Source organism: Fringilla coelebs (genome assembly GCF_963513975.1).
Source record: "Fringilla coelebs genome assembly, chromosome: Z".
Lineage (NCBI taxonomy): Eukaryota > Metazoa > Chordata > Aves > Passeriformes > Fringillidae > Fringilla > Fringilla coelebs.
Genome location: NC_140031.1, coordinates 43,254,856 through 43,278,593, shown reverse-complemented (window position 1 = coordinate 43,278,593; position 23,738 = coordinate 43,254,856). Strand labels below are relative to the sequence as shown.

The window sequence follows — 23,738 nt, the reverse complement described above, 5'->3', positions numbered from 1 at the left end:
ACCGTGAAATGGGAGGAGAGAATTGCAAGGGTAAGAGTGAAAAAAGCAATGGGTTCAGATAAAAATAGTTTCCTAATTGAAATAAAAATAACAGTAATAATGATAGCAATAATGAGAAGGAAAATAACAGAGATAAGTAAATGCCAAGCAAGAGAAATGATGCTGCTGAAAACAATTGCTTACCACCAACCAACCAACCAAAGGCTGGCCAGTCCCTGAGTATCAGCCCCTTGGCAGCCTCCTGTCTCCTCTTTTTGCTGAGTACAGCTCTGCAGGGTGTGGGATATCCTGCTCAGCTCAGGTCATCTGCACTGCCTGTCCCTCCTGCCAGTGACTTGCCCAGCCCCAGCTCTCTTGGTGGTGAGGAGGTGTGAGGAGGAGAGGCCTTGAATCTGTGTAACCACTGCTCAACAGCAAGTAGCACCTCCCTGTGTTACCCTCACTCTTCTCACACAGACCCAAATCATAGTTCCTTACCAGCTAGTGTGTAATTAACTCTATCACAGCCAAAGCCAGCACTGCAAGAAAAGTATTTCTGAATGTTTTGCATTATAATAAAGGATCATTTCCAGGACTTCAAAATGCAGTACTGGGTTTTGTCTATGGCAAGAGTGATTTTTCTATTTTGTTGGGCCAATTTTTAAGCTCACTGATGATGGTTGAAGTCAAGACCTGACGTTCACTTCTTCTTGTATTGTTACCAGCTGTACTACTTCAAACTCCAGCATTAAAAGTCTTTCTCAGTTTGGTCAACAAAACTTAAAAGAAGATGCATATAATTGTGGAACTACAAGGCACAAAATTATTTTAGAAATATTATTAGTTATAGTTCAGTCATTGCAACATAACATTTTTGAAATAAAACATTACATTTCAGAGCATTTCTTCTCCGCTCTTTATTCAAATTAGTATAAGTGATGCCTGTATGTAGCATGACATATCATTTGAAGGACTGCATTTTTTTTTCCTTGACCAGATTTTGATTTTTCTTTCATATCCCAGATGGTTATTCCCTTTTTTGGAAACAAATAATAAAAGTTGAAGTATCCTGCCTCATTCAAATTAAATTTCTCATTGTTTTTTTCGGTCCTGGACAGCATTTTTTGTCAGAAGTTCTGTGTCCAAAAGCTTTCAGCCAGTTCTTTTGAGGGCAATACTCAAAAGTTGGCAGAATAGTGATGGGCTTACTACTACTTGTGGGTGAAGTGTTGTGCTCACAGACTGACAGATGTTTGGACTGTAAGAAGAATGGCTTATCTTATTAAATTGGAATGATAATTATGACTAAATTTCAAATACTGTCAAACATTTCAAGCTTGACCTTTACATGCAAATAATCCAGCAAATATGCTGAACTGGAGGGCACCATTTCATTGAAAGGAAGTTCCTGGGAAGAAGGCCAAATGCTTGAAACGGTGTTTTGATTGCTTACTCCAGATTTTCAAATGAGGAATGACGACAATCGCCCCTGTAAACGTGTTTGTGGTCTGAAAAATTTACCATTGCCCAAATTAATCGTCATGTTCCTCAAGCTTTTACAGTTGCAGAGACTCTACCTTTAAGAAGCTGATCTTGAACTCAAAACCCTACCATTAAAGCTTCATTGCATTTTTTGAAAACTAAGGTATTATGTAGTAAAGGCATTATAGCTTCTACACTAAATATGTTTGACAGGCTGCAGTCTCCTATGAACTCTTCTGGGACATCTGACTCTTCAAAACATTTTTAAAGCCACCAACATGCTGAACACTTTATGAGTAATTAGTAGTGATAAATGTAGGGGCACAACTCTGTGCTTTGCACTCTGTTCAGTCAGAGGAAATACCTGTTCAAACTTGTGTCCTATTGTTGTAGACACTTATTTACCTTTACAGCAGTACTGACATTTATATATGTGTTCTATCTCATCTCATTAAGGTACTGAGTAATGCTTTAAAAGAATGCATTTTCTGTACATTGCAGTCCATGTAATCATTACTGTGAGGTAATATTACCACTGGTTGCAAATTGAATAAGTAAACCTTTGCAGATATTTGTTTAATGCTTGGATGGCTCTGACCACAACAAGGTTCCAGTCTTGTTTGGGTCTAATTATGCCGTAATATAAAAAGTTAGAATTAACAAAAAATAATTGAATGTGGTGGTTGTGTTTCCTAGGTATAGCATACCTGAGTGGAATGTGCAGTGAAAAACGAAAATGCATAATTGCAGAGGACAATGGTCTGAATCTGGCTTTTACAATTGCTCATGAAATGGGTCACAAGTAAGTATGTGGATATTGAAGCCTTTTATTCATTTGCATGTAATACTACTGCGATTTGACTAACTTGATTGTGTACTTCAGTTTTTCCTTTATTTCTATAAGGAGGGGATTTAAATTAAATGAAAAATCCACAAAATAGTATTTCTGTTAATAATAATACTATGTACCAATATATGGTATGTAGCTTAAGAAAATGTTCATGACTTGAAGTAATACAAAAATCTTTATAGCTACAAAATAAATAAATTAACTGGAAAGAACTGCAATTGTCTGGGGAAAATCAGATGCCCCAAGATGTTTGTTCTATGCTGACTACGGTATTGTGTAACAGATCCAACTCTAACAATTGTTGCCAGCAAACATTTTAATGAGATCATAAGTTGGAAGAGCCCTTATTTAATTTGGCTTTCTCAGGATAGATCCCATTATAGTGTAGAATAGTCATTGGTCATTGCAGCATTAATGTTTTTCATCTTAGAAGAAGGATGGCAAAATGAAGGTGAAGTTAACTGTCCTTCACAGTTGGACTGAATGTTTTTACTCCTTCAGTGTGAAATATTTTAACCCAAAGTGAAAAATTAATATTTTGCAATAATAAAATCTGTTAGTAAGATTTCAACTTCATTCTTGACTTCACTACTTGTAAAAAAAAAAAAAAGAAATAGAAAATGTCTTAATTTTAACTGAAATAAAAAGGAGGTATGCATTACTCTATCATTTTTTTCTGCAGTGCCTGTGTCAGGTATTTGTGTATTTGTATTATAATGTCAGTTTCAGAGTGACAACAGAGAGGGATGTTTTGCTAAATGAGTGGTTAGGTATCTCAGGACAAATACTTTGGATTGAGAGTTACTTGGTTTAAATTTGGTCAAAGCATCCTGAGAATGAAGATCCTAGCATCTAATATTGAAGTATGAAGTTAATTATAAGAAAAAAATGGAAATTAAAATATTCGCATTGTTTTTTTTTTCTGGATGCAAGATAATCCAATACAGAGCAATTATTTAAAGATTGACACAAGTATAAGTTGCTCCATGAAGTTGATTTTTTTTTTTTTTTTTTGCATTTTCATAACTGCAGAACAAAACTCCTGGTTAATATAAGCCAGCCTGCTTGCGTGATAGTTGCGATAAAGGAAAGACCTAAAAAGAAATACTTATTTGTGTTTTGTAGCTACACTTCATTCTATTTCTATTTTTTGCTGTAGTGTTTGCTGGTATTGGAAGAGAGAATGGGTAGAAGAAGAATTATATTCTGTAAACTTATTCCTATGACAGAAAATCAAGAATAAGGGGAATGAAACAATCACTGATTATGATCTGCAGATAAGTTCACTGGTAGAGTAAATTAGAAAATTGTTTGATGCAAGTATAATAATAACAGATATACTACTTTATGACCAACGCAGTAAAAGTGCTTTTAGAATATAGAAGCCTTTGCTGCAAAATTACTGTATTTGAAAACAGAGACATCTCAATCAACAAGAAATACAACAACTTATGCTCACTGAAAAATGGTGATACGTAATGTTCTTGCAAAGTTATGTGTGGTGTGTTGGTTGTGCAATAGCAAATTTGTGAATGTGGGATACTGATCTTAAAAAGTTTGTGTGGTTACATAGTGGTAAGGTTTTTATCTTGCAGAAGACAATCAAACCTACCCTTGACTTCCTAAGATCTTCTAGATGGTAAGCAGTACATGAAACAAGGTAGACAGAGAAGCTCACTGCTGCTGCTAGCAGTTCTTCCAAGACTGCAGCGCAGGTCAGGCTCTATAACCTTTGTTACATTTGTTTGTGAACTTGGAATATCTTCATGGCTTTGCATTGCAGTTTGACTGTGAAAGAGAAGGAATTTGCATGATCTTCCTACAGGAACATAAAATTTGCATTGCTGATATAGAAATCCCAGGGGGAAAAATGTTACAAGGATACATATGAAATTTCAGAGCTTTCAAATCCTTTCATACTAATTCAAATGAAGTGGGAAAAACAAATCATGATGGTATCCCAGCCATCATATTCTCACAGGTTATGGTAGTAATGGCAGTTGGATGTCGTTAGAGACATCCTCACAATTCTTTTTGGTTGATGTAATTGATTTTTTTTTTAAGTGCAATGAAAGAATAAATCAAATCTCATGTTAATGTAAAAGACAGGACATTTCTTCAAGAAATCCAAACTAATGAAGGTTTGTAACAGACCAGGCCACATACTGTATAGAAGGAAAAAAAAAGAAAAAAAAAAAAAAAAGCATCTCCTAGTGCCAAAGATGAAAAGATGTAGAGACATAGATCCCTGCTTCATGATGGAGTCAGAGTCCTTAGCTCACACAATCTGAAATATAGCGGTCTTGCACCAAGGGAGCTATTTGGTTTTTTCTGCATGAGTGTCTTTGTTTGCCAGCCAGGCCCTGGCAATTGCAAAGATGCTAGAAGCAGTTGAACCTTTGTGAAGAGACAATATAAAAATGTTTGAAGACAAACATTTGAATGTAGATCTTATTGGAAAGGACTTGAGCAGATTCAAATATATCTTGAGTATCTCTTACAGAGATTTGTCTTGCTCATTCTTAACTGCCTGAGAAGCAGAGATTAAATGTTCACCATACATACCAGTCATAAATAGTTTTTTCAAAACATCATCTTTTCTAGAAAATTTTCACTAACTTATTTTGAACCTTGAGGTCATTAGGCTACTACCTTGTTTTTTTTGTATGCTGTATCTTTAGCCATTCTAGTTGCTCTTATGACGAGTCTAGTTCGGCAGCATAGAGCCAAAAGCTTTCTCAAAGACTTTGTTTCTTGAAGGATAAAGGAGAAACTATTTTTTTCCCTTCTGTACAATATATATTCTTGCCCATAAATTATTGTACAAATAGATTCAAAACTTATGCAATATAGATACTGTTGATTTTAATTTTCTGAGAGCATATACAAACAAAGACATTACCAGTTGTCATTGTATTGATGAATATAAAGTTCTGATGTGTTCCTTTCATTGAAGAAATTTTTCCTGATATCCAACCTGAACCTCCCATGGCACAGCTTGAGGCCATGTCCTCTTGTCCTGTAGCCAGTTGCCTGGAAGAAGAGACCCTTGTATTGAATACATTCTGATACATGGGTGTTTATGTTGTGTTGTTGGTTTATTTTTGTTTTTCCAATTGGATGAGAAATATTCTCAATGAAATACAATGACAGACTAAGCCTTACTTTGCAATGTGAAATATCTTTGTTCTAGCCTTGTGTATCTGAATGCAGATGTTATAATGACATTGAGAAATAATGCAAGTAAACAGTTGATTTTGGAACTCCATGTAATTGGTCATTAAAAATTGTATCACATTAATGGATTTGGTTTTATTAAACATATTCTAATTATTAAAATAAATTTACTAAGCCTTTAGGTAATTACCTAATGAGGTCACATTACAAAGTAAAAACTAATAACAATTAAAAGACATTGTCTCTGTGTGGAGAACAGAGATAAGAGTGACAATTGCTGATATTGAGGTTAACAAGCTCCATGTGATTTTACTTAAATGATGACCCTCTATGGGCTATGATTCCTTTTGAAGGATGGAGAAATAAAGAACGGATGTAAATTTCATCTCAAAATACTTTAATTTACAATTCTTAAGTGGTCTAAATGTAGTTTAGAAGTTGTCTTAGCCACTTAAAAGAGAAACTGGTGGAATTCTTCAGAATTAATTTAATACACGTCTGCATTCTTTTTCTGACAAGCATGTTTTGAAATACAGGAAGTAACTGTTACTAAAATTCAGGATATTCTTTCACATATTTTATAGTGATGAACAGGGAGTCTGTGGAATTTCTGAATCACCTATTTAGTAGTTAATAAGCCAAAAGTATATATTCTTTGTGAATATATTAAAAAGTTGTGTGGAATCCTCACTCAGTTTATCAAGGGTCCCACAGTGTCAGTAGAGAGTGTGCTGGTAAGCTGTCCCCAAATAATCTTGCTTCCTTCTCTCTCCCATACAACCCCATGGGCTATTAGGGTATTGGACAGAAGGTGTAGGGGAAATTCTTGTCTTGGCTTGGCTTTATTCCAGCTGCAGAGTCTCTCATTTCCCTCCAGCTGTTTCTTTGTTATTTTTTTCTGTTCTTTTTGGCTAATGGTCTAAAGCTAGGTTTCTCAGACCCAAGATACAGAGATATGGGTATTAATCTATCTGTGGGTACTATCAGAGATGTTGAACTCTGCCTGTTTTGGCTGGTTTTCATCACCACTGAGTTTTCTGTTCAAATCAAAGTCAACTGAAATGTAGAGACAGGAGCCTAACTGAGTAAAATAGTTTGAAAAGTACAGCTACTGTTTGAAAAATTGAGCCTTGTAGTGATTTTTAAAATACATGCACAACAGATATAGGCAATCATCTTTCCCATACACAGATTTGTGTCATTACAGATTTATACACAAATGGTTATAATTCCCTGCTTTTTGTGCATAACTGCATATACAACATGGACATGCCTGGAGAAGAGAAGGCTCTGGGGGAAGCCTATGACACCTTTCAGACCTAAAGGAGACCTGCAGTAAGGCCTGGAGAGAGGCCTTTTAAAAGGGCAGGACAATGGGGAATGGCTTCAAACTGAATAACAGTAGGTTTAGATTAGATACCAGGATGTTTTACTGTGAGGGTAGTGAGGCATTGAAGAGGTTGTCCATAGCGGTTGTGCACTCCCCATGTTGAGCTGATCAAGACCTGGTCTAGTGGAAGTTTCCCTTTCTGTGGCAATGATGGAGCTAAATGATCTTAAATGTCCCTTCCAATCCAAACCATTCTATGATTCTATGGTTCTCTGATTTTTATATTATTTTTGTATTGTTTTACTGTCTGTGACATTTTGTATTCTCCTTGTTTAAAAAATGGAAACTTTACAGGGATATTTATCTATAAAGCATAGTACTTGTTTAAAAAGTAGTTTCTTATTTTAAAATTACTCTTAAGAAGAAAGGTAATGTGCTTTCCTTTTTCCTTGATACTTATTTATTTGATAAAAATTAATAGGAGGCTTTAGCTTTGTGTTGGATTTCAGCATTACATATTCTCTATTTCAAACATGATTTTTACAAAATCACCCTAGTAGTTTCATCCCTTTTTTTTCCTGATAGGTCAGGAAAACAGACAACTGTTCTAAACTCTTGCAGTTAAACTGATGGTGCACTGAGTGATCTTGGAAGGATTTTCTTTTTTTTTTTTAAACTATGTTAATGAAGTTAAAAGTATATATATTAGATGCTCAACCATGCAAGTCCTTGAGATTATTTTACATTTCTTTTCATGCTTTAATGGGTAATGGATAGTCTCTTTTTTGCCTGCATCCATATCAAAGTAGATATCTTTGTTCCATAGTCATATACTTTTGCTCACTTAAATCAGCTTAGGATCTTACTGGGCACATGGGTGTATAATTCCAAACTTCACTGGCCTGAAAATTGTATAACAAAGTACATTTAAGATTACAGATAACAGAAAATAATTGAGTCTCTTAACATACTTCACATTTATGTTTACTCATACTCAAAATGTTTCTGGTATTAAAAACTATGAAAAAAATTAGTTTTGTTGGTCCAGTTCTAATCACGTTTGTGTATCCCATCACTGCAATACCAGGCAGAAATAAAGCATCACCACCCTTTTGCTAGTAGCAAGACAGCTGAAGAAACAGCTCAGGAAGAATTGAAGCATTGAGACAGGGAAAAAGCACTGCATCAACATTTTAGTAATGTAAAAAAAATTTTTTTTTTTACCTGAAATTTAGATTAGTCAACTCTTTCTCTGGCAAGGTATTAAGGATTGTGTTTTTGCCAGGCTATACTGTTCGAGGATGGATTTATCTTAAATTTTCCTTAGGATAACATTTGTACACGAAACAATTAGTAACTGAAAAACATCCCACAGGATGCAAAATCTTAATTGATGGTCTGATACATTTAAAATATCTGTGACAAAACAAGTAAAAGGTTGTAACAATGTCGATGTTTTTGTTAATGCAACAACTGTTTTTTAATAGCTCTTCACTGAGTTTATGATAGCTCAACAATGTGGCATGGGTGTCATATTTGCCAGAAGCCAATACTTCTTCTGTATTATATAATTTCTAGAAAGAACCTTCAGGAAGAGGCAATGTATATTTTCATGTTATGATGCTACATGTATCTGTCACAGCAAACATTTAAATTATTTGTATTCTTCAGTCAAAGGACTGTGACTCAGTAGTTTGTCTAGATCCAGCAGCATGAAGCATGGTGTTAGAAGTATTGCAGTTACAGAGAAGAAAGCTGCGTCCAGTGTATGTTAATATCCGTATACTAATATGCATGTTGTACTTTCACCCAGTTGTTTTAAGACTAAAAATGTAATCTGACCTTCCAGCATTGAGGAGAATGAGCAGTTATTCAAAAAAGGGAAATAACAGTTGCATAAAGTTATTTATTTTTACTTTTTCTGATCATATAATTTTTAACAAGGAGATAGATATTTCCTTGTTCGGTAGATTTTTCTTTGAAGATAAATTCTTTCCAGAAGAAATCACATTTTACTTTTTACCATCATAATTTTTCTGTAGCTGGTCAATTGCCTTTCACTTTTAGCTAAATAATTAATTTACTGGCTGAAATGTGTCTTATCCCATTTATTCAATCATCTGTGAAGCCCTCATATGTTTTAAAGGACATATAAAAATCATACAACACTTAATACTTCACTAACTGGGATTTTTAAAAAAAACAACAAGCCAACATATAACAGCTTATAAAATACTTCTACTAGTCTGGTCTTTTTATATCTTTTTTTCTATAAAGATAGCAGTGTGATAAAACATTTTGTTGAAAAAGTGCAATAAAAGTACTAAGAAAGTAGTGTAACTTCTGTCTCTCGGTCTGTGATAATCACATAAGGGGTGTTATTTTCACTTATCAAATACATCCTCATGATACTGCAGAATTTCAGATCAGACAACCTGGTGTGAAAATCATTGTTATTAGATATAACTGCATATAAGCTTTTAAACCTTGTAATTTTTTGGTCCATATTTTAAAAAGTTTTGATCATTCTAGTGCATTATTGCACAAAATGATAAAAAAAAAAGAGAGCAGTGGAAATAATAAGGAAGATACTTCATTATTAATAATACTTTTTAAAGTTATTTTTATTTATAAGGTAATAGAATTTATTATGTTAGTAATTTATTTCACAAAATGGAAAAAAAGAACTACGATAATGGCTGCAGAGAATTTACAAATACTGTGTAGTAATCACTTATACCAGTATGAATTTTTAACAAATCAAATGGAATGTTATCCCATCACGCATCACAGGTATAAACTGGCAACTACATTCAGAGGTTTAATTTCTCCTTCACAAGGGGAGAGTTTTCTAGTAATTTTCAGTCTTTTCAGAGCTCATACTAGTAGTTTTCTACTTGATCTGCAGTTCACACTCATCATTCTCTTGTTCTTGGAATAAATAGATCCTTTAGTGTTTGGGAATCTATTTATTATACTGAACATTCTATTTATTATACTGAACACTGCTGGTTCCTTGACCCAGCACTTATTCTTGCACTTTTCTGAATCAGCCTCTTATTCCTAATCTGTCTATGTTAGTGACTGAAAATCTGAGGTTCGGTTGTTCTCTTTAATTTTTTTTATTCTCTCGGCTTTTGTTCACAGGTAAGCCTAAAGTAATTCTCCACATCTCTCTGAGCTAACCTATTTAATTGCTTGTATAAAGTTTTTGATACTATTTAATCTTAGTCCCTTCTATGCCTGTTTCTGGTTTAACAACACCATTCTTGTTCAGCTGCGCTGTTTGCATTTTAAGTGTGATTGGATGGTGACAACCATCATCTATCATTTTCAAAGCACAGACAAAATGATGAATAAATAATAAAAAGCTTTTACCTGGAAGCATATGGGGTCACTGAGCAAATGCATATTGTCATGAAAGTAGCACATGCCAAAGAATTTTGATGTCCTATGGTGAGAAAAAATGTAAGCTAGCAATGCAGACCTAATTATTTCAAGGAGGTGTGTGCATAACCTTATTTAGTTTATTTAAACATGGAATAAGGACTAAGGAACCTCTTTTGTGGCTTAAAATAGCTTTGATTTTTTAATACTCCACTATAATTAGGTCAAGTTAAATTGTAGTACTTGGTACTTGTTCAGTATGCTGACACTGGAATGCATTTTGCATCTAAGAATATAAGCTGTTCTCTAAAGTGACAGGAGAGATGCTATTGCCTTTTTTATTCCAGCTGTACACATATAATTGCAGAAGTAGTTAATTGTAAAAGAATTGCCTTTAACTGAAATATTGAACTTATTTTTCTTCTATTTTCAGTGGCCCAAGTTATTAATTCCAAATACAGAGAATTTAATGATGTTGTTTCTTTGTATTATTTCTACTTGCATATTAAAGATTTAGTGAAAATTATTCCAATTTCATGCATGGTATCATATTAAAAATCCTTTAAAGAAGTTTTAGAGGGTTTTTAGATAAAAACCTTTTTTTCAGTGGACTTAATTTATACTGTTAGTGGAGTTTAGTGGACCAAGTCTGTTTGACAAAATATTTTAAAACTGAGATTGTTAAAATGTAGTTTAATTGCATAGTGTGAACTTAAATGTTGCTAATATTTTATTTATGGAAGGCATTCTGTAGAATACTTCCTACTTGCATATTTTATCTGCTCTATATAGCCTTTAACCAGAATGTGTAGAGCATTTCTATGCAACACCGAAAAAATACCATTTCTTTTCTTAAAAATATATTTTATTTCTATATATAGACATTAAGTACTACTTGTTAAAGTACAGTACTCTCTTCTTTGTTAATTGTGTTTTTTCAGGCTATTGCAAAGTTATCTCATAATCCCAAACTCCTCTGTCTTCCTCCAACATGCACATGGTGTTGCTTTGCTCTTGTATACCATTGAATGATCACAGCTGTGGGAGAGAGGAGAGGGAGCACTGTGCTGAGTGCTATCATAAGACGCTCGTTCTATCAGAAGAGACAGAGCAGCACCTTACACACAGTTTCTGCGATACCTTTGTATCAGTGAAAGGATGTAGTTATGTCTTTGATATGCAGCAAGGGGGGGCTAGAAAAATATCATGACAACCACTGCAAGCTCTGAGTAATGTTATGTCCTTGATTGTTAATTGAGAAGTAGGTATACATGCTTACATTAATTACTCTCGGGTTGAGTAAGAAGGTAGCAATGACTGTTCAGCTTCTTTTTTTCACCACACACAATGTGATGTGAGGAATGAAATCAGAAGTCAGTTCTGCTGCACACTGACTTTTATGTGGTCTTGTAATTGATATTAGGTCAGATAAAAATATGCAGCGATTACCATGCTACAGAAGAAATCAAAAACACTCACTGAAGAAAACACTCCTGAGAATGTTTAAGAGCAGGTTCAGTTGCTTCTTTAGCTTTCTTCTCAGATATTGTACTGAAATTTGTTAATTCATGTTAACTTACAATGTATATTTGCCTTTTGAATAGGAATTTTTGAATGCCTATTCAATCAGGTAGGCAAAGGATTCGATACTTACATTTACTGTTTTCTGGATTTTTTACTTGTACTTAATTTGGAGGTGGAAGAGAATTAAGGAATGAATTCCACTGGATTAGTACAGATATTTTGAACTACAGTCGAATGTCAAAGCAGGATAGGAGAAGTGTTAGAAAAGTATGGATAGCTAAAGTACTGGAAGATTATTTGACTTAGGTTTTTTATTAGTGCTTAATGTAGCTAATTTTCACAGCTGTTATAAGTACTACAGTTTTACCACTTCATGCTTTAAAATACAATGTTTTCCTCAGAATTCTTGTGCTAATAAACTTTATAAAATGCTTCTGTGGTAGTAGATTGGAAAAAGAGGGGTGCACTGATACATATATGCAATGATGGCTGGTGTCTGTTGGAATAGTCAAGATCATGGTTCAGCTCAGCACAAATTTCTCTGGCTGACTTTACAGAATATTTTGTGACAAAGTCTAGCTTCAAGAATTATTTTTCAGAATAAAGGGAATTAATCATAGTTAGAAATTACAGGGGTTTTGTAATTTTCATCTTAAAAATATTTAGAATAACATATAAATGTGTTAAGTCCACTCTGCATAAATGGGAGCCATGAATTGTATAACACATTTTGTCAAGATTTTATGTTGTAAATGTTTTAGTTAAAGTCCTACAGTGCATATGATACTAACAAATGAATATTTTTAAATTACTGCTTTTGCACTAAGGAAGCATATAACTCAAAGAGCTATGAGCAAAATTTTTTCTTATGTAGTCCACTAGGTTAAATATCCACAGCTTTCCTGTGTCTTCCTCCACAGTTCCTATGGGTGTAAATAACTCTGGAGATAGAGACATCTTGAATTCTGCATGTGAGGCATGCAAGAAGAGCATAAGGCAAGTGCAGAGGCACTTCTGTGTAGTTGTTTCATGCCATTCAGGCAGGTCAGACAGAGGCTAAGATCAGAGTCAGACACATTTGCTTGCCTCAGTTATGTGGTTTACAGATAGCAAAATTATCCAATTTGTGCAGAAGGCACTGTTCCAATACTCCAGAGTGTGGGGGTGTACACATCAGTGTAAGAGACAGAGCACTCCTATAGGCAAGGTAAAGCCCTATGATATTTCTATTAATTTCATTAGTAACCAAAAGGTAAAGCAAATTGCAAATTTATGTATTATTTGGGTCATGAATGGATTTTGGGATAGAGTGGAGAACAAAAGTGTAGGGAGACAGGCCTTTTTTGCCATTTGCCTCTGTGGGGTGGTGAAATAAGGAGAACCACAATGTACTCCAGTTTTTGTAGACACAGCAATCTTACTCTGTCTTTGCAGTCTGTAAGTGAAAGAATCAATACAAGGCATAGAGTTTTTTATTAAACCTGAAGTTTTGTTTTTCTGCAGGGCAAAGTAATGCTGCAAAATTCCACCACAACTTTAAATCCAATATTCTGGAGAGCAGTCTCACACCCATTTGCAAATCTCAAAAAACAGTTGTCGTATCAGTCAAGCATGATCCACTTAGCTAATTCTGAAAATCTTAGCTTTATTTAGGTGTTTCTTCTTCCTTTCTGTTTGCTAATTCTGAGTGAGAGTGACAGTGAGTCTTCAGTTAAAACAGGAGTTTCAAGCAGATATTCAGTAGAATTTTTCATTGCAGTGCATGGAATGTGAGGACTCACTGGAATGCATAAGGATGCTAAGTTTTTATGATCAAAGTCAATTTAATTTCTTCATCAATGTTATTTTAACAGATTGAAAACATGTTTAGCTGTTTTTTTCTTTAGAGACAATAATTACACATCAAAGTAGTGATCATTTTAGTATTCTATAAAATTTCAACCAATCAGTTCCTTATAGAATGAAGATAGCATCACTGCCAAAATACTCACTAATCTTAAAAAAATGAGTATGTTGCCCATTTACAAGAGAAATAGTATTCATTAAACTTGCAATTGTGCAGTTCTGAAAATTCAAAAAGTTGTCCAAAATATGTATTGAACTGATTAGAATGCAATGTTTCTCATCAAATACATGTCACTCCACTTTCATCTTTAATTATAAAATGTCCTCTACACATGGTTCCATGCACTTGTGTGAAAGATACCATGGAAAAAATAATCAAAAGAAGTTTCCTACATGTAATATATGTGAACTATTTACCCCTTTGCAAGTGCTTTAACTTAGAAAAATTCTGAAAACAACCTGTTATTTTGTTTCGCTTTGTTTTATTTTTAATAACTTCAAAATTCAGCATGGGGATAAATCACGACAATGACCACCCATCCTGTGCAGATGGTGTCCATATCATGTCTGGGGAATGGATTAAAGGTCAAAATCTTGGAGATGTTTCATGGTCCCGGTGCAGCAGAGAAGATCTGGAAAGATTTCTCAGGTATATAATTCAAGAAAAGAACGCTTACTGTATGTCATTTAGAGATGGATGCAGTTAATATACTGAAATAATAAGTTTTCAATTCAATTTTTTTTACTCCTGTGGGAGATTTGTTTTGCAAAATCCATCAAAATATTTTAAATCATCACAATCTAATATTAGATTTATTAATATCTGTTTTCAGCAATTACATGGACTTTTATATTTTCATGAGTATGTGATAATAATTTTATATACTTATATAAAAATTTTTATGTGTCACTGTGTTTACTTTATATTAATATGCTGTGTACTGAAATGTTTGGCCACCAAAACCTTTACCCATTAAGTAAGTTTTATGCTAAAATGTTTCTAGCACTTTTCTGAAATGTTGATTGATTATATTGTCTTTCTGCAAATGTACAATAACAGAACACATTAACTTATAGTAAGCAGGCCATATCATTTTAAACATGAGCAGCAGTCCAATGCTGATGAATAAGAAAATTATAATTGTCCATGTATTTTGAATGTTGTACGCAAGTTTAAGTTGGCATGGCAATCAGACCCTCGGATTTCTCAGCATGTGAATCTCTGCATATTACCAGGTCAAAGGCCAGTAACTGTCTGGTACAAACGAATCCTCAGAGCCTCAATTCTGTGATTATTCCCTCTAAGCTCCCAGGAATGACGTACACTGCAGATGAACAGTGTCAGATTCTTTTTGGACCAACTGCTTCCTTTTGCCAAGAAATGCAGGTAAGGTTGTGTCTGTACTTCAGAAAATGCATCTACCATCTAATTTTTGTGTGAGAGTAGCTTTTGTACATGTGTTTGATAGAAAGAGAATATAGTATCTTTTAAGTAAGAATTTTACACTTGCTTTCAAAAACTTAATATGCACATATTCATTGGTTTATCTTGTAAGTCTTGCTTTAGGTTTCTGAATATCTTGAAGCATGTTTTATTGATACTTCCCTTGTACTTTAGAAACATAAGATGTAATAGTGTTAAGACAACCTGTGGGATATTTGTAATTTATTATTTAGGTTCCATTTTATTATGGCTTGGGTACTGAACATCCATTTCTGACGGTCAGAAGATTATGCTGTGCCTGTGCATATTGGGAGGAGTAATAGTGGTGTTAACTGGGCTCTCTGCATCTCTGAGCCCAGGCAGAGCTGTACAGTGCCATGACAAGAGGAGTTCCACTACTTAAGTCAGTCTGCTGACCTTGCTTCATGCCAGTGTGAAGCAGTGTCACTATATTAGCCTTAAAAAGAGAGGATAGCAAAATTGAACAGGTCTTCATAATTTTATGTACTAATACGAGTAATCTGATTGAAGAAGCAGTTTAAGAGTTATTTTTACAGAGAAAAGTCAACCATTTTTAGCATCAGCAGGAGAGACTAAACATATTTGATGCCCTTAGGACACTAACCAAGACAATATACAATTATGTAAAGAGAATGGAGTATGGATTGCTAGAGCAGGCACGAAAGGAACTGTGAAATAAAATTTTATCAGAATCTGTGGGCAGATAGCCTGAAAAGGTTAGGAGTACTAAACAAGAAAACATAATTCCTTTCTCCTTTAGTTCTTCAGTTCTCTTCCTGTTTTCAGTTTGGAGATAGTACAGTTTCTTCAGAAACTTTCACTTAAACGAATCTTCTAAAAGATTCTCAAAGGAAACATTGCAGTACATGTACTACTAAGGCATGCTGAGAGTGGTATAGTTGAAGAAAAAAGGAAAAAATAGCCATAGTTTAATGGAATTTTTTTCTAGCTGTCTTATTGAAAATATTTTCACTCTGTATATGAGGATATGAGCAGTAAATCTCAATGTACAATTCTACAGATATTCTTCATTACTTCCAAGTGATCTTTTTATGAATTTCAACCTGTGTCTTGATTTTTCGTACATTGCTTTCAATGGAAGGATGTAATTTCTATTTTTCATTCTCTAGAAGCCTATTTTGAACTAGAAAATGGTAGCATGTTTAGTATTTCTTGTGGATCTTCTTTAAAGGTTAAAGATTCTCAAAAGAAATTGATGAAAGAGACAAATGTCAAGATTTTCTGTTGCATAATACCTTTATATGCCTTTCATTTGTCTGGATAAATTCCCTTCCTAGTACCTTTGTGTTTTGTTCTTATTCATATATTTAAGTTCAGACAGTCAAGGTGTCCTATGTCTGTTGTGCTTGTCAGTAAATATTCAGTAAATATTCTTCCTTCAAGATCCTAACTTGGGTGTCTTTGGTTTATATTATTATTTCAGAAATATTAGGAAATTAAATTCAGGGAATATTACCAGGGTAGAGTTCAACTGTTTGCACAGAGATTACTTAGGTTCTAGGTGCTCATAGCTAATTGTCCATTTCTAGTCATCTTCAATCATATTCCCCTCTTTTGACATTCTGCATGTAAGACACCTTTCAGCTAAAAAAAATATTTTCAGCTAAATAAATATGGCTGCTTTTTCCTACCTATGGGCTTGTTGCTTTTTATTTATATTAAATATTTATATTTACAGTAAAATCAACAAAACTTTCTGACAATTTTACTGTAATATTAAATATTAGTATTACTATACCATTTATAATTATTAAATATTAGTATTTAATGAAACATTGTAATTTAAATACAAGTATAATCCAAGTTTACTGTGAAGAAAGAATATAGTAATTATGTAAGACAATACAAAAGGCCTATGTTCTTTCAAGAATTCTTTTTTCCAGATAAACTGCAATTTAATTTTAGCTGTCATCATAAAATCAAATGTGTTACCTGATGGCATTATGGTCTTAACGGTTAGAAAAAGAGAGCCCAGCTGTGGAGAAGACAGCAATGGGAAGAACCAACTGCAGTTTTCCCAAAATCCTCTGCAAAGCTGGTAACCCTAAACTGAAAATTGTATAATGAAATATTGAACCAAGAAATTACTGTAATGAATTTTTAAGAACATTGGATCTATTAGAAGGACAAAACATTGGATCTATACACTAAGGACAAAATTGAGAAAAACATGGTGACAGTAGAAGAGAATTTTTCCAAAGCTTCATTCCTGACCTTGGTAAAGTCACCTTGTTGATTTTCTTCTGTGTTCTTCTATCGGGAAACAAAAGTTACACTCTTAACTTCCTCCCAACAACCAAAAAAAAAGTCCAGGAAACTTCATCCTCAGTTTCTAGACATGAAGAGCTACTACAGAAAGCTTAGGCACTATATTCAATCTTCTTCTTTTGTCCCATACTGTGGGTCTTGAATTTATCTCTTCTGTTAGGGAAGTTTACTGTTACTCCAGTTAGATAAAGAATTTCTAAATAATAGAAATAACATTTCTATGGTGAAGGGGAAACTCAGAGCAATGGATAGAGTACAGCCCAGAGGATAAGAAAGTTGTCCTTCTTCTACATGTTTTTTCATACGTATGAAAAGAAAGGGGAATTCAGGTAGAAACAGACTGTTGGAATTCAGGTAGAAACAGACCATTTAAACTTTCCAGAAATCTTGCATGAGTTCTAGCACATGGACTGTGCAACACCAACATCATCTATCAGTGAAGCACAGTTACTTGGTAGCTAATTTTGTCATCTTCTTCAGAAATAAAAACATGTTAGATACAGATAATAAATATGTTGAATCTAACCTTGCAAATAATTGCATTTTACTTAAAATGAAGATGACTCAAATTTCACTGTGTTGATTGTACAAATTATTGTGGCTGCCATTAGAGAAATAAACATTTAGAATACCTTTCTAAGTTGAATGCAGTATTTCATTACATATTACATCGTAACTGTATTAATTTATTACAATAATTATTTAATTTTGCATAGGTAATCACAGAATGTTCCATGATATCCAGACTACTTCCTTTAATCCTGTGTAGTCTGTCCTACTCTGCCAGTAACTGGAAGTTTATTATGGTTATAGTTGTTGTCTGCAAGCCAGGAAATGAGAGAAACACACTCCTCGAAGGTTCATTTAAATGTCAGTAAATCCAACAATTTACAGCCCCAGATTTTTTGGGCACGTTCTACTTGCTGAATAGTTCATGCACTTCAGTAAAACTGTGCAAAAGATAAATTATGAACTATGTCACGATCTTATGTTTTTTGAGACTGGAAGATTATTTAATGAATAGAGGCCCATACAGTCTTCTACATTAAGCAACATATAACAGCTATTTAAATAAGAAAAAAATTGAGTAATGATGAAAAATAATCTTTATTGTACAAATATCAGTGGTACAATCAATAGTGCATTTCTTCTGAGATGCAATTTTCTACAATAGTTATTGCTAAGGAGTACTAAAGGACTAACTAAAAGGACTGAACTTCACAGCTGCATTGCATTGCATCCTCTGAGAAATGCTACTGATGCAAATGATGCTCCCTTGCTATCAAGAATTCCTCTTTATTATTTAATTTAATGCATGAAGCAAAGAACTGAAGGAGCTACTGCGGTCCTACTCCCGCATTTTTCTGAGGCCCTCTTACTCCCCTTTCATAAATAGTGACTTTGTTTTTTCTTTTCATCTTCATTTCAAAGACTTTTTTTTCATATCCTACGTAAAACTTTTAGGGCCTAGAAAAGAACGAGTGGATCTCCAGGTTCAAGATTTATACTGTGTCTCCATGCTTACCTTGTAAGGGAGCCAAGTTTGCTTTTATGCCCATGATGTTTCATGCAAGAATCAATTAGATCCTAACATTGTTTCACATAACAGATAGTGAGATCATAGCCCAGAAGTAGTTCTTGATGATTAAACAGGATTGTAAAACTTGACAATTTAATGCAATTGTTGAACTGTTAAATACTGGCTTTTAAGATTAAAGTCCAGGATGTGAATGCTATCTGGTCAGTTCCACTAAAACAGTTCTTGTCATAACACAGCTGTGATCTTTGCAAAGAAGTAGGAGACTGGTTATATTTCATGGTGATTTTTAAGGCATTTCAGGGAAAGATCACAATGAAAAGGAGAAAAGTAATGGAAATACTATAGTCCTGGTGAAATATCTGTCCTCATCTCAACTACCACATTTTAAACAATCTTGACTTTGCACAAATGCTGTTCTAAAATTCCCTTTTTGTCTCTGGTCATTCCTTTCAACTGAACTTTCTTTCTGTATGCTTACATGATTGGAAATGTAGTCTTCTGATTCACATAGACCTGCCTCGCTAATTTAATTAAATAGACAGAAACAGAGACAAAACCCCCACAAAACTATGAAGCTGGAGTGACCTCTATAATGCATTGTGGCTTCCAGTTCTATTTTACAAGTTTTGCTGTTAAAAACTCATGACTAACACATTCTTTCAAAAAAAGAAAAATATCCTTTGTGTGTGCTTGGTTATATTTGTTTTCCACTGTACATACAAAGGAATATTTTATATATTGTGAATAGGCTAATGTCACAATTATAAGTTTTTAATCTCCAATGTATGTTCAGTCCCTTGGCTCATCTAGAAAGCTGTGATGGCTATTAAACTATACTTATCATAGATAACTGGTAAACCTTTGTGAATATTAGCTTAGCTCTCCATATTTTGACTGAGGAAAGTTTCTTTTAAGAGGAGTAAAATCGTGGTGTAGAAGTCTGTGCCCTGATTTTGGAGTAACTGTAAAATTCAGTCTCCTCCAGATTTCTGTTTGCTTTCAAATCACTCTGGATCTGCTTCATTGCAGGTTGCTAATGAAAAATCCATATTGTGTGTTATGGTCTTTCCCTAGCCTTATAGAGAAAATTTTAAATGTCAAAATATAGATGCTGACAACAATCTCCATATCTCATACCTCTGCAATAGAAATAGAGTCTGAACAGTAACTAAAGAGTCTATTTGTGATTTGACTGAAATGAAAAGCCCAGGAAAAAAAAAAAAAAAACCAAACAACAAACTTACATGTAAACCACCAATTTTAGTAATTCCATACCTCCTTCTTCTTGTGTTTGGGAAATATTAAAGTCTAATATTGAGTGCTTATTTTAGCAGTTGGTGAAGTGAGTGTTTTTAGAATGCAGTTCACTTAAAGCCCAAACTAGTTTGGGGAAGTTAGATCGTGGTTCAAAGGGAGGTGGTATACAAATATTTGTAAAAATATGGAGATGTATAAAATGTACATTAGCAAGCAAAGGGTGTTGATTTGATTTTCTTGATTTAGTTTACGTGGTTCAAGTATGTCTCTGTGTTTAGGTACCCAAAATACCCAAAACCCTGTAAATCTGACTTAATGCCTCCCTGTATTTAGAGGTATTGTTTTTCGATTTATAAAGAATTGTTTGTTGTAAGTCATTCTGCAATCATATACAAGTGAAATTAGGCATACAATCGAAGAATTCTTTTGTTCTGATACTTCAGAGGGCTTTTCTTTCCATCTCTAAAATTTGTTGCTGACTTGCATCCCTGTCATCTCCCTTCTCTTTTTTCCAGCAAAAATATTTCATTTGTCAGGTAACTTTTTGTCTTCTTTGTGGAGATCAGGTTTGATGGCTTTTGGAATTTTTTTTCTGGAGTAATAAGTGAATTCTAGAGGAATATGAATTATTGAAGACCAAGGCAGCAGCAGTCATTGGGGTAGCCCAAACAAGAGGCATCTGGAAGTCCTAGAGAAGCACAATTAATGAGAGTCTAAGTAGACTCTGCCCACTTGGGATTTTATGTTTAATATGTCTTCAAATGTATTTCAGTGCCATCAAGCTAGTAAATTTAGACAACATTAGTGGACTGCATGCAGAAAGTAATTTTGCATAAGATAGATTTTGTGCTTACTCTTTGTTTGGCTTTCAGCATGTCATTTGCACTGGGTTGTGGTGTAAGGTGGAAAGTGAGAAGGAATGCAAAACTAAACTAGATCCACCAATGGATGGAACAGACTGTGACACTGGAAAGGTATGCATCTGGTGGAAAAGCAATATCAATTGTACCAAGCATCTAACATTTAAGGAAACAAGCTGAATAGGTCTTTGTTGTTCTTTAAAGTCCCTACTTACCTCAATTATCATAAAAAGAAACTATGTACAGTTAAATGTATTATATATGATATATTTTATAATATAGAGATGAAAAAATACATTTCCCTAAAACCAGTGAATTAAAAAATGGTTATCCAAAGAGACAGATTTTTTAATATTTATGCTGCTTTATTTCAAATTCTTTTGCATTCTTTGCGTCATATTTATGAATATAATGCAATTGTTGCTCTTCCAACTGTAAATAGAAACCTAAGTATTCAAAGATACTGAGTTCTCAGCTATGATTTAAGATTTAGAAGTAGTCTCTTTGAAGGAATTGATACAGATTTTTGTTAATACCTTTCAGGATAAGTTTTATCTAGAAATATGGTGTAAAAGAGTGTAATCCCATGCATGTAAAAGAGTGACAAATCCTATTAAAAGCAAACCATCAGAGACATTGAATCAGACTAAGATAAATTGTCCTTCAAGAGCTTTCCAGTTAAAATTATTTGTAATCTTTGTATGTATCTGTAAATGAATATAAATAACCTCAAACAGAAAACAGTGAAAGAGCATACATATGTCTTGGGATTTTCAAGATATTGTGCTGACAGCCATTTCCCACAGGAGTGATTTACTCTTTGAGTCATACTACATTCACCAGGAGTCTCATCATTTTTCTAAAATCAAATAAATCAATTAATATAAAATATTCAGATAACATGATATTGGAAAACCAGGTTGTATTTCTGTTCATATCTTTAAAATAATAACAATTGCTTCAATAGTTTAATTCTGATGAAGTTCATAGTAAATATTGTCTGAAGTCAATACCTGGAAAGTAAGAGACACGAGTTTTGTTTGATATCGCAATTTTTATACTGAGACTGGCCTGCCCATGCTATGGAATAAGAAAGCAGAACTTCTTACAATGTTTACACACAATTACTGATTATAATTAAAATGGCTCATAGAGACAGGCCAGAGAGATAACTCATTTATGTATAGCAGTAGAAAATAAAGGATACATCACCAAAACATCGCAGGGGATAAGAAATAATTATTCTTCTTGTTTGTTTTATTATTTGTTCAGGATGAGGTTTAGGTTACATAAATCACCGGCTTTGGGGTTTTTTTATTGGTATTGTGGAGATAAGTATTCTTGTCTTGTGCTCCTCTTAGGATTTTAGGAAGCGATGGAAATGTCCTTTGCACTGCTTGTCCTACTTGGCAGGGTTTAAGGCAAGAATTTTAAAAAATCCCTTAGGCTGCACAGAGAGCAGATGCTATCTCAATGGAAAAATCTGTATTTTATCTGAAACAATAACTTTAAATGTATATGAGCATTTCTGGTTTGAAACATCCAAGAGCATTACAAAATTTATATTTTCTGTTTGTAAATCTAATATAAAGATGGACACACTCTACATGCTACATGAAGACATTTTAAAAGTGGAATAATTATGCCTTTATTGTAATGTGATGATTAAAGAGAGAAAATTATCATCAGTTGATCAGTAGAGACCAGTTTCAAACTGTAGGTGAGGAGATTACCAGATAAGGATTCAGCACAGACATTAAAATTTACAGAACTGTTTTCTAAAAGTAACAGAAGTCTCTATTGATTGCATTAGTGACACCTTTTCTTTTGCTATAAATACAAGTCTTGTTTGTGAAGTCTGTTATCCATTAGTAACAGTGATTCACCAACAGTTCAGAAGGTAAAAAGAAATGTGTTAAATTACTGATGTTAATTGCCTTAAGTGATCATTGTCTGCTTTGTAATTGCTGAATCATTGAATCATGAAATTTCTAAGTCTGAAAAATACCTCTATTTCCTAATACATGGGACAGATATTAAGTTGGTATAATTTGATAAAGCACTAATTTCTGAAGAGTTTATGATGATTTGTATGAGATGGACATAGGTTACAAAGCATAACAATAGTGATTGGATAATTTTTGAGAGAGAAATTGCAGTTTTCCTAGCAAATGATGTATGCATGCAAGATCATTGAATTTTTTAATACTATTTTAATAAATGCCAGAAATTCTCTGGACTTTGTCAACACCAGCTTTTGAAGCTTCCATTTTTATATTTGAATAATACAAGTGGTGAACCAAATCTCATTTTCTCTATTACTTGCAATATGTCTTTCTATTGAAATTGTTGCGGGATAATGAGGGACAGTGAAGTTCCTGCTGGTGGGAACTGTCAGGCTGAGCATAGCAAGTCCTGAGAGCAGCCCTGGACACTCTGCTGTGATCATGATCCCTGTATAGGTTTGGGCTGGACCCTATAATGCTTTCTTAGGCAATGCCTGATCTAAAATGAAGGGAGACAGCATAGTATGGAAGTATCCTTCATTGGAAATGAACTTACTTTTGTGGTTGTGGACAAGAAGTGAACCTGCTCCTTGGCCACTGAAACAGAGGACGGTCTCTGGCTATTGCATTTACTAGGGCAGATAAAAAAGCTTTGGAGAGTGCTAGGCAAAAATATATCTGACTGATATGAAAAGGACATATTGAATGAAACATTTATGTTATGCTTCTTGTATGCTCATGCAAAAG

The 23,738-nt window shown here is 33.9% G+C and overlaps 1 protein-coding gene across 1 annotated transcript in view; it reads left to right on the top strand.

The window, feature by feature from the left end:
* ADAMTS19 (ADAM metallopeptidase with thrombospondin type 1 motif 19) overlaps positions 1 to 23,738 on the top strand; it is a gene marked incomplete at both ends in the record, with an annotated part of 127,274 nt that overhangs the window by 62,877 nt on the left and 40,659 nt on the right. The window contains 4 exons of the mRNA XM_084224614.1: positions 2,158 to 2,263; positions 14,083 to 14,223; positions 14,811 to 14,961; positions 20,998 to 21,099. Of these exons, the coding sequence (XP_084080740.1) occupies positions 2,158 to 2,263; positions 14,083 to 14,223; positions 14,811 to 14,961; positions 20,998 to 21,099 (500 nt within the window). The remainder of the gene's footprint in view (positions 1 to 2,157; positions 2,264 to 14,082; positions 14,224 to 14,810; positions 14,962 to 20,997; positions 21,100 to 23,738) is intronic.